This window comes from Clinocottus analis, unplaced genomic scaffold, assembly GCF_023055335.1.
Source record: "Clinocottus analis isolate CAN_PGR_092001 unplaced genomic scaffold, fCliAna1.0.p SCAF_25, whole genome shotgun sequence".
Lineage (NCBI taxonomy): Eukaryota > Metazoa > Chordata > Actinopteri > Perciformes > Cottidae > Clinocottus > Clinocottus analis.
The window spans coordinates 4,214,185-4,233,246 of NW_027175987.1; the positions used below are offsets into that span (position 1 = coordinate 4,214,185).

A 19,062-nucleotide genomic window follows, 5' to 3' on the forward strand; every position below is an offset into this window, starting at 1 on the left:
AAAATCCTTTCTCGGCTCAACAAAAATCATAGAAAAATCCATTCTGTGATTTGGTAAAACTTTTTACATTTAGATTTAAGCAATATTTGGGTGATTGTACGGTGAGCAACTCTGTTCATTGCAAAGATGTTGTCTAACTTTGGGGTGTTTCTCGACAAGCTCGCATAACATGCTATGTACAAATAGATTCCTTTTGTCGTATATTTTATTTGACACCTTGACATTGCTCCAACCTGGCCTGACATAGTTGCTGGGTTCATATTGTCCGTGATATTTTTATTTCCTCAGTTAGACAGAAATGAGTTCTCCTCTCTGGCTGGCCAGCTGATGTTTTGTATTCTTGTGTTCTCTATTCTTGAGGCCAGTTCAAACACAAGGCCAGCCTTTACTGAAGTGACAGCTTGTGAGAAAGAGCATCAGGGGAAAAGCAAGCAACAAAAGCTGTGACAAAGAAAGTCTGAAATCTCGACCGAGCTCACACTCTGTTGGGAAACAACTGTGAACAAGCTACAGGACAATCTATTCTCCTCTAAACTGTGTGCAGTTAATAAAGACCAATCTATCGATCAATGAATTTCACTTTAACTTGGTTCTTGTGTCTGTTAATGTGTCTTTACTGGAGCCACAGGAAATGAAAAACAAGCCAAGTAGGAGACAAAAACATTTTATAATTTCTGCCAGATGGATTGGGTTTGTTTTTAGTCGAGGTGGTTGCTCACTTGACTCAATTTATTCCTGCACTCATTAAGTTATGCACAGAGCATTTTAATCAGACGACTGTGGGCGACTATTCACTGTTACCTGCCACCGAAGAGCTGCATGCCAAGGAGTGCGAAAACAAGGATGAAGAGGAAGAGGAGGAAGATGAGGGAGATGATGGACTTCATGGAGTTCATCAGAGACACGACCAAGTTTCTCAGAGACGCCCAATACCTTGACACAAAATATCACATTAGTGCAAAAAATGGCTATACTTTTTTTTTTTTTTTTTTTAGCTTCAAGGGAAACTCACTCCACAGAATGTTCACGTCAAAGTCTGTCAATAGGTCTGAAGTAGTAGTACTACATATGTGAAAATGGTCTAATAAATCGCCTCAAGTGATGTCACTTGAGTCAGCATTGGCTGAGGCTGAAGATTGAAAATAAAACAATCTGGAGGTGTAGAGCTAGAAAAGAATGAGCGGACCACATTTCTGTAGCCCTCTCTTCATCTCTGGTCGTGTCTGATTTAAAAAAAAACTTATCTAACCTCAACCATCTTGCCAGAGTTCTGCAAATCGTAACATTTTTGAATGTCATGGGCATTTTTATTTATATATGTCGGTACCTGACTGTGTTTTTATCGTTTTGTCTTGACTGCCTTAACTTATTGTTTGATTGCACTTGTTTGTTGCTGCGTAAATTTAAATATACACAAAAAACATGTTTACAGAAATGTAAAAAAGACCCCCTAACACAACATAAAATATAGAAAACTGCATATCACAACAAACCAATCAAACATACTACCACGTCTATCTTTCATTAGTGTAAAATGCTCCATGTGAACAACACAAAACATCTCAACAGATGGCAAAGAGTTAAGAAGGCACTAACTTTGTGATCTTGAAGATCCTTAGCAGACGGAGAGCACGCAGGACACTAATGCCAAAGGAAGTGCCGGGCCTGAAGAAACCCCACAGCACTTCAAAGATGCTGCCAACGATCACCTAGAGACAAACATAAAAACACAAAATGAGTCTAAACCAACAGCTATGACAGAGGGACAGAGAAAAGAGAGAGGCAAAGAGGATACTACAGAGGCCGACACAGAGGAAGAGAAGGGTGATGCTGCGTCATTCAAGAACACAAGCCGGATTTTCGGAAAAAAAAAAAATATGTAGAGAGGAAGACTGAGTACTGACGCTGCAGTCAAAGCAGTTGAAGGAGGAATGGAAGTAGAGACGCGGCCCCAAGCTATACATCTTCAGAAACATCTCAGTCAGAAACAGAGCGAGGAACAGGAACTCTGCATAGTCTGGAACAAGAAAAAAAAAAGACACCTCAATCTTGAAACTTAAAGAGACTTTTATATGATAAAGCAACAACCTTCAGAGCCATTTGACTGCTTTATAGTGGCGTCAGAAAGGTGTGTCAACTGCCTCAATGCGTTAATGAATGAAGTGTGTCTCACAGAGGAAGTTGGACAGCCAGAGAGGCTGGTTGTGGTGAACAATGGCCACACACAGTGTGTTGAGAGCCACAAGGCCCAGCACTGTCCAGTAGAACGTGTGTGTCTTCACCACACGGCGGATGGAGATGCGCAGGAGACGCTCCTTGCGGCGGAAAAATGCTGTTGGACCTCGCTTGGCACTCCTGATACTAGCTCGGGCCATGGGGATGCCTGCGGGGATGAGAAGGAGTAGGAGAGGGAAAAGTAACTCACGGGGCGTGAAGAGCATGTTCCTGTTCTGTATCTTGCACCGTGCTCCCGACACAACAACATTACATTACAAACATACACTCCAGCTGCAGCAGAGCTGCCGAACAGGAAGACCTCACACTTTGTGTGCTCATATTCATTAGACTGTCCAGAGGCCCACTCACCCACAGAGGAGATGTCGCCATATTGTTCCTCCCCTGGTTGCCCTCGATGGCCCACATCCATCCCTCTCCTCTTGATGGTGGTGGCTCTCTTCAACACTGCGGACAGAGCAGGATGTACATCAAAAAAAAGTCTCAGAACAAGATGTTCAAACTGTGTAACCAGCACATTGTCTGTGAAATTAGAGGGAACATACCGTGAGGACAGTGACACAAAGCCGACTTTTGGGCAACACGGCCACAAAACTTTTTCTTTCGATCACATTGTGGTTAATCAGTGAATAGATTTTTTGCCTTTTAACTGGTAGTTCGTTAATGTGGCCCAAAAAACTGCCTTGTGCATGTAAGGTCGACTCAGGCAGTATCCAAATGGGGAAAAAAATGCAATATATGGATCCAAATTAAGCAACCAATAAGAAGAAAACCCCAACTAGGATTATTTGCATGGCAAGCTAATAAGTTAGCTGAGAGGGAATGTTGAACAACTTAATGCTGCAGTTGATAAAAATGATCATTTATTGTCAGTGTAATGATCCAAACAACAGAATGCAAACCTTCTGGTGCTGTTTCATGACCTCCGTCATGGTAAACCTTGCCCCGAGGCGGCTTGACGGTCCATGCATTTCTCTTCTCTCAGCGGCTGCCACACAGTATCAGGTTTCATGCCGTGCAGTGCACACATGCCGAAGTGAGTGTGATGAGGATGTTTTAACCTTTTCGCTGACTAATGTGTGTCCTACCTCCACTCGTACCTTCCTGCTACCTTGAGATTTCTGAATCTACTTGCGGTTCAAATATGTGCGAGGACTTTTTTTTTTAATAAGCTGTTGATCAAACACACAAACATATTGCTGCTATTCACACACTGGCATGAACACTGGATCCCATCAACACTCACACACACACACACACACACACACACACACACACACACACACACACACACACACACACACACACACACACACACACACACACACACAATGGTTGCTTTGGCAACCGCAGTGCACCACCTTTCTTTTTAATCAAAGCTCTCAGAGCTTCTGCATGTATTTCCATCACAACAGACACTATCTGTTTTTACTCCAGATTAGCATTCAATTTATTTTTTTACCTTTTTTAGAACGTCTTTGTTCTTCCAGTGACAGAAACATACTGAACAAGAAACCTACTTGAGTAAAGATTCGCCCTCTTTGTGTTCGTTTGTGTGATTTTGAGTGGCTGTGTGTGTGTATATGTGTGTCTGTGTGTGTGTAAAATGAGGTGGTGAAGTTGGTGAGGGAGAAAGCAGAACAGAGGACGGTTCTCACCATAGGCACCACCTGTACTCCACTCTGGGAGGCTCCTGAGAGCTGCCAATCAATCAACATTTAATAAAAAGCCCTGCTGGTTTAGCGAGGAGGAAAGGTCAAAGTAAAGAGGGTCAGGGCAGGCACAGTATCTGTCTGTGGGGCACTGAGAGTTGTAGAGCGATGTTAAGTGATCTCTGCAAGTGCACCGCACCCAATACAATATGCCCGGATCCGACATAGTGTACTGTACATTTTTTTGTTGCAATCTTCAATTCAGTGAAATTTCCACCATGCTAAGAGACTTCAACCCTGCTAGTGGCTCTATGAGGCTGCAGGCGCAACAATGCTGTGAGCTAGCCAGCACGCTAACATGTTCACAATGACAGGGCTAAGAGTTATGACAACACAGCCTGCTAGCCACCGCGGACTAATGATCGGTCACGACATTGTTTAACATTGATACGAATGCTCACCTGACTTTTGACGCATTTTACTATGACTACATGCTGATGTGAAGCAAGGAATAATGTTTATCATGTTTACAATCTTAGTTTTGCATTTGCTGATGAACACAAGTATCTGCTGAGGCTGATGGGAAGGTCATGGTATATATATATTGGGAAACATATTGGGAATAGTAAGAGGTTCACTTTGGTCTCTAGGATTTAGGAATATTTGAAACATATGTCTTGACAATCCAACTAGTACTTGTTGAGATATCTTAGTCTGGACCCAAGTGGTAGACTGACATCTTCATTGGTTGTTGCTGGCATAAATAAACAATTTTAAGCAGATTGAAATGTAATTCAACTTATTCGAAAACAATTTTTATTATTATGTCCAAAAAAAAGTAGTGTATCAACCTAAAATCCCACAAACAAATACATAATGCTGACTCATGGTAAATGCTTGAATAGCCTTCATAAAGCACATTTTCATCAAGCGTACATGCCAGCATTAAACTGATTCAGTCGAAGAGAGACAGAATGTAAAGCAATGTAAGGATAGCAGAAATGCAATGTGACAAGGAACCCAGAAAAAAAAAAACTAAGATCGTTGCTGACTTACCATCGAGGGCAGAAGGTCCTGAATTCTTATTCTCCTCTGCAAGCATCACTTCCTCTGGAAAGCAAAAAGTCAGACGGCGATAAGAAATGAGCAGCCAAGGATGACTCAGATTGAAAGAGATATACTGACATCTTTAGTAACAATATCAATATCTCTCAATTGTGAACAGGTTGCCTCAGATAGTCATACGTTCATAAATTGATGGGATTAGTCTTAAAGCTTAAAGGGAAGTATTGATTCAGCTTTTCTCATCACGAGCCACATCCTTAGTCTCCATGAGTCGTGACTGGGACTAAAGCCACCTGCTCTGTCGATCCAGGCCCGGTAGCCGTTGAGCTCTCTCTCGATCTGCTGTTGGCGTCTCAGTTTCATGAAAGCCCTGCGGTTTTCCACCCTCTCCCTTTCCTTCGCAAATTCACTGCAGAACAAAGAACAAAATCACTTATTTATACTCTTTGAGGGGACAGAGACTTATATCGACATGGGTAAATAAATCCTCCTGGGGGAACATATATTGTTGTATTGAACTCTTGTCATAGCTCATTCAACCACAAGAGAGGGAGCAAGGCAAAGGAGGTCTCTCACTCAGGAGATTCTCATTGTGGATTCTCCCATTGACCTTTATGGAATACGTATGAACTTGTATAGATTTTAACACCACTAACTAAAATGGCACCATTTGACTTGACAGCAGCTAGTTTGCTAACCACTCAACCAGTCAGTTATAAAGCAGCATACAGCCTGTCAGGTCCTACTGACATCCAAACCAGCTGACTCTGCTGTACTGGAACTCGAGCCAATGTCTCGGATGTGGTGTAAAAGTAATTTAACCTGAGCCCATTCTTCAAAAGAATCAGTGTAAACTAATGGCGCATTTGAGCACCCCTGGGTCAGTTAAGTTATTCCTTTGGTCCTCTGTGGATATAAGGCCATAACTACATCCCTGAACAGTTTTTGATAACCTTTGTTACAAGGTGCTGTCGCTCTAAACCCCTGGCCTGGAGTGTCTGTGTGCTCTCTTTTGTTCGCCCCCTAACCTGATACTGACCTCTGGCTTGGGAGATTAAACTCCCAGCATCAAAGCTCTAAAGCCTCGGCACAATGTCCAAGCTGTCTTCATCAAGTCGTGAAGTCAAAGTGCCTCATCAATAAGTTTCACAGGACATCCTCATGGTAACATTAAATTCAACAGGAAGAAGGCTATCAGTGAGGCAATCAGACACCTCACCTCCACATAATGCGTTGTATTAGTTTATAATTGGTCTACATGAGCTCTAAAAACACATACAGCTTTCACGAAAAGCTGAAACCTTAATGAGTTTATTAAAATGAACCTGGAGCTGTGAACCTACCCAGAGAGGACTCCCAGCACAAGATTCAGGACAAAGAAAGAGCCGATGATGATGAGAGGGATGAAGTAGATCCAGTTCCAGTTGGGGCCCAAGGCATCGTCGGTCTAAAACATCAAAATATATTCTAAATTTAGTAAAATCACATCAGGCTGGAGCAGATTCATGCTGCCATTGACAGAAATACACAAGTGTAGGTGTTTGGAGGGCTGCTGAAGGTTCAAGTCGGAGGGCAGGCGGGGCAGCGAACATGTATATTGATCCACGAGAATGGAGGTACTCCGTATGAAGCTAACAGAAACAGAGTACAGCATCTCTGCTTTAGTCAGTGAGCCTGTATAGTCAGCAGTCCTTTTTCAGCATGTCATCCTCCCACTTTCCTCCCTCCTTCATTGTTCATCAGCAAAGCTCATTCAGCATCACTTCAGACAACATAATACAATCAACCTGGCAAATCATCTGCCGTCATCAATCTCAATAAAAACTGAAAGAGCAGGCAGCTGACTGCAAACTACACCCTGGCACAGCATTTTGTTTGTGTGAGTGAGTGTATGCTTATGGTTGTTGCTTTACTGAGAGCTGAAACCGTGGGTAAAGGATGAAAGTACAAGTTAAGTTATAGATTGTGTGATTTTACTTTTTTTTTGTACATAATTGGAAACTATCAAACTGACTAAAACAAGTGAAGTATTATTTTAGAAGCAGTACTTATAACAATCATACAGTACAATGACTACACATCAGTTTATCATTCTTTTCTCTTCTTATGATTAAAACTGGCCCAAATAATAATCAAAATCTTTATGCTACAGCCTTGTGACATTCACTTTAACTTCCTAAATACTTCTTGTTATACGGTATTGCCAAAATGTCACGCTCCTACAAATGAAGTGTTTGAAACATTTAGTTGTTTTTGGCCTTGGGGGAGTGTTAGTGCTAATAAATCTTTTGATTGAACTCCGGCACAACGTCTGTCGAGTACTTTGATACCTTGAGTAGTGTATTTACTTAACGGCTTGAAAATGGCTTGAAAATGTAACAAAAGTGTAATTGGAAACACTCAGAAATGTTTGGTTGAAACATTTTCCGAACATATTTCTTTTCAATCTGAGGCAATATCAGATATTTGGCAAAAAGTAAATGACAGTAAAAATGTCCATATGTTAGTATAAAAGTTCAGTCTTGTTTCATATAATGCAACACTGCTATAGACTTCATGTATCCATACCATTTCTTTGAGATGTAGCCAGGCCTTTATGGGAGGAATGGTATTTTGTTTGGCAAAATGCTTCTCTGATGGTATATTTTTGACTCGGGCAGGAACAGGATCTTGTAATTCAACCAGAGGTGGACATGATTGGACTTGATTTGTTGGACGTTCATGCAGGCAGAAATATATCAAAATAAAACTGTCAGATCATTTAGAAATGTCCTCAAGCTTTTGCTCTTGAACTATAAGTCCTCAAGCACAAACAGTTCCCTACAGCGCAACAGCATAACTGACCCAGTCAGTCACAGAATGACAACACTGTCGTGCATATTTCTGGTCATGATATGTACAATTAATCCAATGTACCACATAAACTTAGAGCAATAAGAATAATTTTTGAGACATGGCTCAGGGAGTCAATTTTCTGCTGAACTTGCCATTAAGATCCTGCTTCAAGGAATGATTCACGTTAGTTCTGTGTATTTAAATATGGGTAAACAGAGGCCAACATGTTATTTTTCTGCCTTCTTCATGTTCATATTCTCACAATATACAGCAGAGGTGCAGTCAATAATCCGAGATTACATTTCTAAGAGCTTCTATAGCGTGTCATATTTCATAGGTGGGTAGTCTAATCTCTATTCAGCCCTTGCAGCATGTTGCAGCAGGTTGTACATTTCTCATGATAGATAGAATAAAAAATAACAAGCTGAGAGCAAGAATCAACAAAGCACTCTTCAGTTTCAACACTAAAAACCCGTCTCAGTATCCCTGACCCCCATGTTCACCATGGGGCTCTGAGAGGAGGACGCAGACCTCCAGTCAGCTAACGTCGGTGTGCAAAAGCAGCTTCTGTTCTTTAAGGTTAATAGAATCCAAATTGTGAACAAAGCACTGCTGCACCTCAACCATTTGCAGCAATCCAGAGAAACATCATGAGCGGCACATGCAAGTGTACACGTGCGTGTGAGCTGCCTCACATTGTAGAGCACGGTGGTCCATCCCTCCATGGTGATGCACTGGAAGACCGTGAGAACAGCAAACAGGATGTTATCAAACTGAGTGATGCCGTCATTCGGGCCGATCCAAGTATCGCCGCAGGTGTATTTGGCCGGACACCGACGTACGCCGCACGGGACCTCGTACTCAGAGGAGTCCACCGTCTCGTTGTCTGAAAGGTGCACAGATAGAGAAACAATATGTGTGTTGTACATAGGACCAAAGTTACGAGCAACCGAAAACAGATCTTGCCCGTTCAACGAGTGTCTGGATTTAATTTGCTATTACGCATTCAATAATGCACACAAAATGTGAGAATTTGAATCATTTGTTCTCACGTTCACGGCACAGTTTTAAACCCACGTACCCAGTGAGCATCGCTGCTCTTCATTAATGTTCTACAATTGAGTTGGATGACAGTGAATTGTATAGCCTCGAAGATATCCTACTGGCCCCACGTGTCACAATGTGCAGGAAGAATTAATTAAAGTCAAAAGGAATAAAAGAAACCTCTCTATAGCGGAGCAGCGGCAGGCCTGTCAGAACAGTGACGTGACCATCCAGTGACAGAAAATACGCACTTCAGACTGCCTTGTTATCTAACTGTCCATTCAGCTTCAGTGTGACAGGAACAGCATGGAGGTTAATGACAGCTGCGAATGCACAATGAGCTATTGTAGAGCGCCGCATTCTTTTTAATTATACAGGACAACACTGACAGTTTGGTTTGATCAACCCTGCAGGTGCAGCCTGCCGTGCCATTGTGTGCACGTGTGTGTGTGTGTGTGTGTGCATTTGTAATTAGGACAATGGCGCTACCACCTGAAGAGCTATGTACACAACACATAGACACACACATGCAGTAGATACACACTCAATGACAACAGCATGAGCTCAGTCCGGACTCTTCGCGTTTCCTTCATCTGATGCAGTTTTCTGACAAAAATTCTTCCTAAATTTGTCGTTCATCTGTTTGAAATGATTAATTATTCACAACAATTTCAGGCCCTTTCTACAAATTATTCTCTTTCGTAATATACATGCCATCAGTGTGTGTCAGGGTTATTGAGACAATTTTCTATTTTTCATCGCAATGTAAATTAGATCTTGGCTTAATGTGAATAAATATAGGAATAACAGTAATGGCAAGATGTTACTATTGGCTACCAACACAGTGCAGTATAAATCAATGCACAATGTGTATGTATATGTGTGTGTATCTGAACTGGGACACTGAATTAGTACAAATAAGTTATAACAAATGAACTTAGTTACTTATGTTGACTAAACTCCTAAACACCTGTATATTTCCACCTTTTAGATTTCCTGTCTGTATGAAATACTAGATAGAAGGGTGTTGTAATTTTTTAAGTTTTCTTTTCTTTTGATTTATACAATATGATTTTACAGAGCAAACATTGTAAGACTAAAGCTGTGATATGTGTAAATAAATGATATAATCAAACTAATAATAATGGTCCAGAATGATTGTTGAACTTGCATCATTTGAAGTATGTTTTAGTCTCTGTAACATTCAGAATGTAATAATGATCACTATTTCTGGTTAATACACACTGCAACATGTGATTAGGGGGAGAAACAGCAGTTATACATCCGCTTATGTAAGCATCACTACGCACATCCTGCATGTAATGCGCAGCATGTTCCTGTGGCCTGTAGAGACACACATAGATACACAACGAGTGTGTCTGTACCCAGTATTCCAGCCTGCGGCGTGCAGGTGTAGTGCAGTTTGCCGCTGTAAAACTCCAAGCCGATGATGGCAAACATGAGGATCGCAAAGAAGAGCAGCAGGCCGATCTGCAGCAGAGGAACCATGGCCTTCATTATCGACTTCAAGACGATCTGCAGACCTAGAAGTAGAGCGCGCCGTAAGTTCACAGTGACGGGAAAACTCATTCGGGAAACATGTCAGTCATGAAATGTAATGACCTCACTTTACAGTGATTGAAAGAAAATATATTCTCAACCAGAGTTGAAGTGTTTTGACAATGAATTTATTAACAAGGAATAAACCATCAAATACTTTTATTATCTATGAATCATTCGGGAAATTTAAGCAAGCGATCAGTGATTCAAGCTTCTCAAATGAATGTTTGCTTGTTTTCTTACTTTCTATGACGGTAAATTGAACATTTTTAAATTTTTGAGTGTTGGTCAGGCAAAAACAACCTTGAGAAACCAAACCATTACCCTATTAATAACAAAGATAATCAGCAGATGAATCAATTATTAGTACTAATATTGGCTTGGAATTTAATAGAGGACTTGTGTGATTCCTTAATTAATTCAACCTTTATTTATAAAGTGTATATTAATGACAGTTGCAAATGGACCTTACTTAAAAATGTTCACTCTCAAGTGTATCTATGCAGGCAGTTTTGGTTTTATTTCTTCAGAACTGCTTTTTGCGACGTGGCCCCTTTGCCTGAGGCGTAAATCTTTCTCAGCCGATATCTGAAAACCTGACCAAATCGCCCAAACTGGCGAGACACATCCGATGGCGTGAGACAATATCCTCTATTTTCTTGACTTAAGCAATAAAAGGATATTGACGTAATGTGGTACTTACTCGGGATGCCTGAGACCAGTTTGAGAGGTCGCAGAACTCGTACCGCCCTCAAGGTCCTTAGGTCCACTGAGATGTTCATATGTGCCCCTGCAGCGGCCAAGATCCTGCAGAGGACAACACACACACACACACACACACACACACACACACACACACACACACACACACACACGCAGTCACAGAGCGGAGTTCTTACTGTCTTGAAGATGAGCATAAAAGCTAAAATGTAAAATGTTACGCTTTATAATCTGTGCCGTCATTAAGGGGAAACTCTCTCTCTCTCTCTCTCACACACACACCCCCACACACACACACACACCCACACACCCACACACAAAGACAGTGGGGCCATCACACACAGTGTTGGAGGATGGCTGCAGAGTTTAGATATGGAGTGTGAGGTCTCCAGCATGCAAAGACAAAACAGAGGAAACAACAGGGATGTTTTTCCGGGCTTTTGGCTGTTTTGCTGCGTGTGGGAGGATGCAATGGCTGTGACAACTGCTATTTAGAAGGAGACAGAGAAATCAGCTCTGTTAGGGGGAAGGCAAGACATTCTCAGACTGGAGAGACATGAAGCTTGTGGACTGACAGACATACACACACACACACACACACACACACACACACACACACACACACACACACACACACACACACACACACAAATGTCGCAATCACACTGACCTGTTATCTGCTACACAAAGCCAGTCCTACAAAAGTTTCATTTTTTATCTTGTCTTGTTTTCTCTCATCTATTCCCCCGCCGTCTAAACACACCTCTGTGTGGCCTTCAGCCCTCAGACTGATGAGCAAAGAGAAAGACAGTGATCCCCACTGCCCACCCCACCCCTGCTTCCTCATTAGTCTGCCCTCCTGCTTCTCGTTTCTCTCTCCTCTCTGTACCCTCATATCCTGCTCTTCATCCCTAAACCTCTCTCCTCTCAACCACCTCTTCCGCCACCTGTTTTTACAACCTCCTTCCCAATTACACTGGCACCTTTGACTCTGTTTATTTATTTTCTACTGACCTGAACACACATTTATATCCCTTTCACCTGGCTGAGATGAAAAAGTAAGTTAGAAATAGTAAAGTTTTTGCCAAGCATGGAGCAGCCTTTTTTTTTTTTTTACTTTGAAGACAGAGTTTAAACTCAAATAACTTAAACTTAAAATGTATATGAGTGCTCATTGCTTTTCTGGAAAGTGGAGAACCAATGATGGCTTATTGTATTAATTCACTTCACACACACACACACACACACACACACACACACACACACACACACATATATATATATATATATATATATATATATATATATATATATATATATATATATATATATATATATATATATATATATATATGATCTAAAATGTTAAAACAGCATCTTTCTGTAATGCTGTGTCATCTAAGATGACGGCATACGTGATAACACACAGCTAGAAAAACAGCAACACAGATCCAGTGACTTTCTTGTGACACGGTGGTGAAAATTAGTCCTGTCTGTAGTGTTAGGAGGCACAGAGCGTCATCTGATTTAATTAACAGAAGAAAGACGTAGAGAGAGAGAGAGAGAGAGAGAGAGAGAGAGAGAGAGAGAGAGAGAGAGAGAGAGAGAGAGAGAGAGAGAGAGAGGGAGAGAGAGAGAGAGAGTGAGAGGAAGAGAGAGAATGAGGTGGGGAAAGATTAAATTAAGCTCACCATCATCCACACAAATACAGAAATAGATTTAGTCTCATGAGTTTCACACATCCCCCTTTGGATTTTCTCCCGTTTTCCATTTCCCCCCCCAACATGCGATGTCTTTTTCCTTCCCTCCCTTTACCCCAATCGCTTCCTCTGCTGCCTCCTGCCACCTCTGTCATTTCATCCCCCACTTCCTCCATCTCTCAATCTTTCCTCAGACCATTAGTCAGTCCTGGCTGCTCTTTAGTTGTTATGGAGACAAAGGGATGGAGGGTCTAAAAATGGCTACCTCATTTAGTCCGCCGTTATTCAGTGGAAGTCCTGGGTCCCGCTTTCTAATAATGACCTTTTGCAGTTTAGAGGGTTTTTGTTCTCAATGTCCAACTGGACTCTTTCCTAATTTTAGACAAAAGTCATGTTAGCGGCTTTTTAATTGTCTGCTTAAGCCAAGGACGTCTATATTCTTGCAAAAAGGAAAGAGACATTACAGCTCGAAATAGAATGTTTGCTGGTTCGCAGTCTCTGCCTCTTTTGTGTCTGTGTCTCGAGCTGCTGTCTGGAAGTCAGTATCACTGTCAAGCCAAGAGAAGCGTATCAGCTACTGTTAACGCTTTCAAAAACACGCAAGATATGAATTGTTTGGATTGCCTGGATGTAAAGATATTCTCTGTACGGTGTACATGTATGCTGAAATATGCACAGACAAAAAAAATACGACATTGACTTTGTTGCGTGATGTTCCAGGATGACAAAATGTTCACATGTGTTGTGTAAATTACGCGTACACTTTAAAAACCCTAAATTACAGCGAAGTACGTGCACACAGCTACTAAGAGCTGTCCATGGTGCTGAAGAGGACGACGAATTCATTTGACCGTAAACTGGATTTGGTCTGTAAGCCACCATGTTTTGTACATTTGCAAGGGTACATGAAATAAAAAGATTGAAACAAACAAAAGACATTTCCTAAAACCTCACACTTTGCAGCATTACACTGCTCTTCTAAAATGTAACTTCATTCACAGTGACAGCTGCTATCTTGCTTAATTTTTCAGGCTGAACTGTTCTGGCCTGATGCCAATTTCACCGACACTTATCTAATGCAGGCGGCTGTGCTCAGGAACTGGACATACTCGATAACAGAAGAATAAAAACTACTTTACATAGGCAGAAGTTAGAATTATTTATTGAATTTACATGAAAACATTTTCATTTCATTATGACAGTTATGCTTCACACTACTGCCGTCTGGACGTTGGCACCCTCTATAAGGAAGGTGAAGGTTGGCCACAGAAACTGGCAGATGTAAACCAGCCACAGGACGCACAACACATGGCTGATTTGGCGCAAAAGAACGATTTGGCAGACAGTTTATTTCCACCCTGTAGTTTCCCTTCTCCCTAATGTCGGACAATTCATCTGTTGTTTTTATTAGATTTGGTCTATTTCATGTGGTGATAAACACTTAAAATCATATTACTTACATCAAACTCATATTAAACACTTACAACTCATTTGTCGCCAAAAGTCATACAGACAACAACAGACAAGTTCACAGTGCACAACAGACAATAAACACATTACAGAGGAACAAACAACACCAGTAAAAGCCATATGATGGCCTACTTATTGTGGACCAGAGGCATTCATATGGGAATTTCTTTGAGTGTGTTAATTTAAATACATTTCATAAGCAACTCCTTTTATAATTCCCTACAGTTGCCACATCTCCTCAAATCGTTTTTCTCTCTTTTCAACTAAACTCACTGGTTACATTTTGAGCTACAGTTTAGGCCTGATCTTTTCTTTATAAAATCTTTTTTCTTGCTTTCTTTCCTTTGTGGCAGTGTTCCAGTTCCATCATAAATGAGGTGTTTTGTGCGAGTGTCTTGGCTGATTATGTTTGACGCTCATTCAGAGTAAAGTGACAGGAGTGTCGGTCACTTTCGTGTTTACAGTTTGGGCCTCATCCCCAAAGCTACACTTTGGGGATGAGAGCGTCTTGGAGCGATTGAACCCCGGCATTCACTTCATGAACACCTTAACGGATCCCAGAGACAACACACATCTGAAAGGTGCCTGGTGCATCCTCGAGTAAATCATCACGTCATTTTTAGTCACCGGGAGATGTCACGCAGAAGAACATCTTTGTTCACTCTGAACGTATCTGCAGCCGTTGTGTGAGATGCTCAGTGTAGTGAACTGAGCTGATGCCCTGGTCAGAGTTGTCAGCCAGGATAAGTGAGTAGCAATGACACACCGTGCAGAAGTGACAGCTTGCTGCTGCGTGACAAATCTGTTGTGACAACCGTCATGCTGTGATACTGATAACGTTGTGACTTATCCTCAAGCTGCTATCTAATACGATATGAGCGCACCTGACTATTGCTGTGATATCAATTCCACAGCGTGCGCTATTAGCGCCACTGGTTCTCAGCTCAGGGGTTACAGGATAATTATAGGATTGTGGCGCATCACAAGATTCTGTTCATTACGAAAGCCTTTTTCATTGTGTTTTTTTTTGTATTGCTATTATTAATATCATTAATTATACATGCACTTTTGTATACATTTTAAAATATAGCCTGTAAAATAAGGTTTTCTGGTGATCTCTATGTCTAAAAGTCAAATTGAGGACTTTTCCTACAAAGTATTTGTGAACACCAAATAGTTGTGATACAATATACTGTTCTTAGTTCCTGAACAGTGACTTCTGGGAGGTTTTCCATTCAACAAAAAGCAACATACCATACAGTATAAAGCCATTAATATGTCAATGTCAATGTGAACAATAGATACTATGGTACTATGTACTATAGTATCTATAGTACTGTGGAGAGACACATACCATGAGTTGGTAAAGCTGAGCTGGATAAAAACGTGGACATGAACTAATACAGGATAACATTGTGCAACTCAACAATCCTTTCTGACTGATATTATCCGATAACTTGACTTGTCCATCTAAAATGCTGAAGTCAACATTAAAAATCGTGACTCTAGATTTGAAGATGTTTCTCAAAATAAAATAATCCGGGTTGACTCAGCCCAATTTCCGCACCGATCCCACACTACAATCAGACCTCCCATACACTCCTGTGTCATGAAGACCTGTGATTCTGCAGGAGCATGAATTCATATAACTCCTCTGGTGGCCCATAGTACAGTGGGTGGTGTGTTCAACGGATCGTCTTGACAGAATAAGGAATTGTGTGGAGGAACTCCTACAGTGCTGCTCCGGTTGGTTTAGTTAATATAAGCCTCTCCGCCTCCCACAGGGTGCTCTCTCATTTCTACCTACTGCTCCTTCTATCGACAGCCTAAAACTCTGGCTTGGCTTTATGTGAATCAGCTGAGTATCAGCCTGCATATTGGTTGATGTGTCAGTTAGGTAAATGTTTGCTCTTTGGCCATAATGAATAATTGATTTGAGTAAATGATTTATTAGCCATCTGTTGGAAGAGAGAGAGAGAGAGAGAGAGAGAGAGAGAGAGAGAGAGAGAGAGAGAGAGAGGGAGAGAGGGCGAGAGGAGGGAAAGAGATGGCGAGCGATAAAGTCAGAGAGCGAGAGAGTGAGAAATGTTAATTCCGTTCAGAGATGAGTTGGCAGTGGCACACCAACTCATTCTAGGTCTCAAAGTTCACAAACAAAACCAAAGAGAAAACAGGAAATGTTGCATAATATCATGATCACTGCCTACATACAGTATCTTTCCATTTAAAAAGCCCTATTAAAAGCAGGGCAAGAACATTGAAGAATTACAAAGTTAAACACTATGCAAGTTGAACATAAAATACAACATTAGAATTCAGTTTTAATTTCATAAAGCAGTGGAAGAAGACATTTTTGATCCCTCACAAAAAAGTAGGAATAACACGATGCAGAAGAATAATGGTACCAAGCGAAAGTCCTGCATTCAAAATGTTTCTTCCATAATATATTTTTTTAAAGCAAAGTTGCTCCAGTCCTGTGTTATATTATTCTTACTGTTGGTTTTGTTTAAGTCACATCAATGTATTATATTTTTTATTGAGTAGAGCAACTTTTATGATAATGTTTTGTATGTAAAGTGTCTAGAGAGAGCAACTAGAGCATTTCTCTCTGGAACGTAGGCTTCTAGTTGCTCCTTAGGTTTTTTTTTGTGATATACTCGTCTCACGACATCTAGAGAAAATACATATCAATATCACATTCAAGAAAAATACATATATTTTTGAACTATTATGCATTTTGGATTGGCGCTCTGGTTTGTCTCTTGTGGACAATGAAAGCCAAACGCAACACAATGCTCGCTGCTCGAGAAGCAGCTTCGGTGCTGAATGTAGTGACAACACATGGTGTCCTGTGCCTCATTTAATGCCTCTATTACATACATCATTTTACCAATGCTTATCTCTGGTTGATTAAAGAGGAAATCCTTTAACAATTTAATTAAATTAGTTTTGTATAGTCTAAAATCATGAACCACAAACTTTTCTCAGAGGACTTAGATACGAAAACCTTTGTCCCAGGGCCTCGGCATTGGTACAGTAAAAGAATGAACCTTTAACGGGGAGATAAAACGAACAAACCTTCTGGATAGCACATTCAATGCAAATGACATACATTAATCATATAATAGGGGTAGTGAGAGTAGTGAGACTCAGAGCAGAGTTCAAATTCTTCGATCGGTCAGGGTCTTTAAAGATAGACATACTTAATGTGTGCAATTGAGCCCCAGTTTCTGCATTCAGACTTCGGGCTTCATATCGGTGTCGGCGCAGTGTGAGATTGAGGCTACGGGAGTTTTTTGTTTCACTACGTTGTGGAGACTGAAAGTAATTTAAACTCTCCAACATTACTCATTTTCTGCCACTGATAGTTGAGCACACTGGATCATGATGCACTGAACACTGAAGATATTTCAAACTACCTGCAGTCTCTTGAATTATCTCGGATTCACTTAACGTCCCTGCCCTCTGGACACTCATCCATTCAATCTCACTGCTTGTCGGATGGACTCAATACATCCATGGCCTGGAACCAAGTAAAGAGAAGAGATATGGGTGCTAGCTGGTATCATAAAATGTCTAAAAGCAATTTCTAAAAAGATTTTCTGCTTGGGATTCCCATATGGACTGTGTAAAAACAAAAGAAGCATTTTCCAGAGAAACTGTGACTGTAACAGAGTGCCCACTTTTCTCTTGCCAACAACACTGATAGTTGATTGTGACGCCTCTCAGAAGACATCTGATTCTGCTTCAAACAAAAACCGACTGCCATATAAATCCATTTTTTTTAGTTCAGCCCAAGAAACAAGTTATTATTTTAAATAAAAAAGGAAACGGTTAAAAAAAAAAAGGTTTTAGCTGGGTTTTTTATAATCAGGTTCTATGGAGAAACAATTGGTTCAACCCATACATCAGAGTCAGCAGTCAGGTCACTTTTGTTCTGTGGCATAAAGAGTGTATGTTTATTGACAGCATGAAGAAGTCCCGACCAATATTTTTGGTAGGACAGAATTGTTGTCCTGACCAATATGAGCAAACTTCTCACATAGCCTTGGCCTTATCTTCGATCACACCCGCACACATCGGTAATTATTTCTCAAAAGACCAACGATTCCACAGCTATCAATAAGTGGTGGTATAATACTCTGTGGTGGTGGGATGACAGGAGAAGGCAGAGATTGTGGTCCACCGCTCCACAATCTCTGTGCGCCTCATAGCACATCTACGGTCTCTGCTGCAATGTGACACACAAAAACTATACAAGAAAAAAAATCAAATTTGGTGATATTTGCACAGTTTTTGAAAATGCTACCTAAACTTATTGGCATACTGTTATGTCATTCAATAACGCTCTTTGATGTTATATTTCTACAATCAATTATGATCATTTAATTAGCTGCTCCACAGCCGTCTTCCAGTGTTCAAAGCAGACAGTCTGGGCCTATCCTCGGCATCTGCATTGCATGGTGAGACACTACTGTTGAAAGGAGGAATTTCATTCAACATTCGAGTGGGTTTATGAGTTTCACAATTGTGAAGTACTTATAAGTGTGGTTTACACGTTACAAGTTGGTGTAGTTGTGGCTCACTAGCACAAATAAAGCATTGTTTATATTCACAATTGGCGTCAAAGTGCGAGCAAGACTTTTCCACCATAAAATGATGCAGAGAAATTCACCTGCTCAAGATTTTCTGAGGGAGGATTCTCAGGTTAATTTGTCTCCAGACTAATGCTGAAAATCAAAGATACTCCCTTGATTGGTATAGGGAAGACCACATTTGAC

The 19,062-nt window shown here is 40.9% G+C and overlaps 1 protein-coding gene across 13 annotated transcripts in view; it reads right to left on the minus strand.

The window, feature by feature from the left end:
• The window catches only part of LOC137794613 (voltage-dependent R-type calcium channel subunit alpha-1E), a 73,592-nt gene that overhangs the window by 22,702 nt on the left and 31,828 nt on the right, over positions 1–19,062 (minus strand). For 9 of the 13 annotated variants that reach the window (XR_011078321.1, XM_068591503.1, XM_068591502.1 and 6 more), the window contains exons 5-16: positions 11,095–11,198; positions 10,217–10,375; positions 8,483–8,673; positions 6,296–6,399; positions 5,246–5,361; positions 4,944–4,997; positions 3,894–3,935; positions 2,587–2,682; positions 2,174–2,383; positions 1,905–2,017; positions 1,597–1,709; positions 802–933 (exon numbers count right to left, since the gene is read on the minus strand). Coding sequence is in view for 12 of the 13 variants with exons in the window: in XM_068591503.1 (XP_068447604.1) it covers positions 802–933; positions 1,597–1,709; positions 1,905–2,017; positions 2,174–2,383; positions 2,587–2,682; positions 3,894–3,935; positions 4,944–4,997; positions 5,246–5,361; positions 6,296–6,399; positions 8,483–8,673; positions 10,217–10,375; positions 11,095–11,198 (1,434 nt within the window). In the remaining variant the exon portion in view is untranslated. The remainder of the gene's footprint in view (positions 1–801; positions 934–1,596; positions 1,710–1,904; positions 2,018–2,173; positions 2,384–2,586; positions 2,683–3,893; positions 3,936–4,943; positions 4,998–5,245; positions 5,362–6,295; positions 6,400–8,482; positions 8,674–10,216; positions 10,376–11,094; positions 11,199–19,062) is intronic. The other 4 variants (XM_068591514.1, XM_068591511.1, XM_068591508.1 and 1 more) reach the window with 1 other exon arrangement.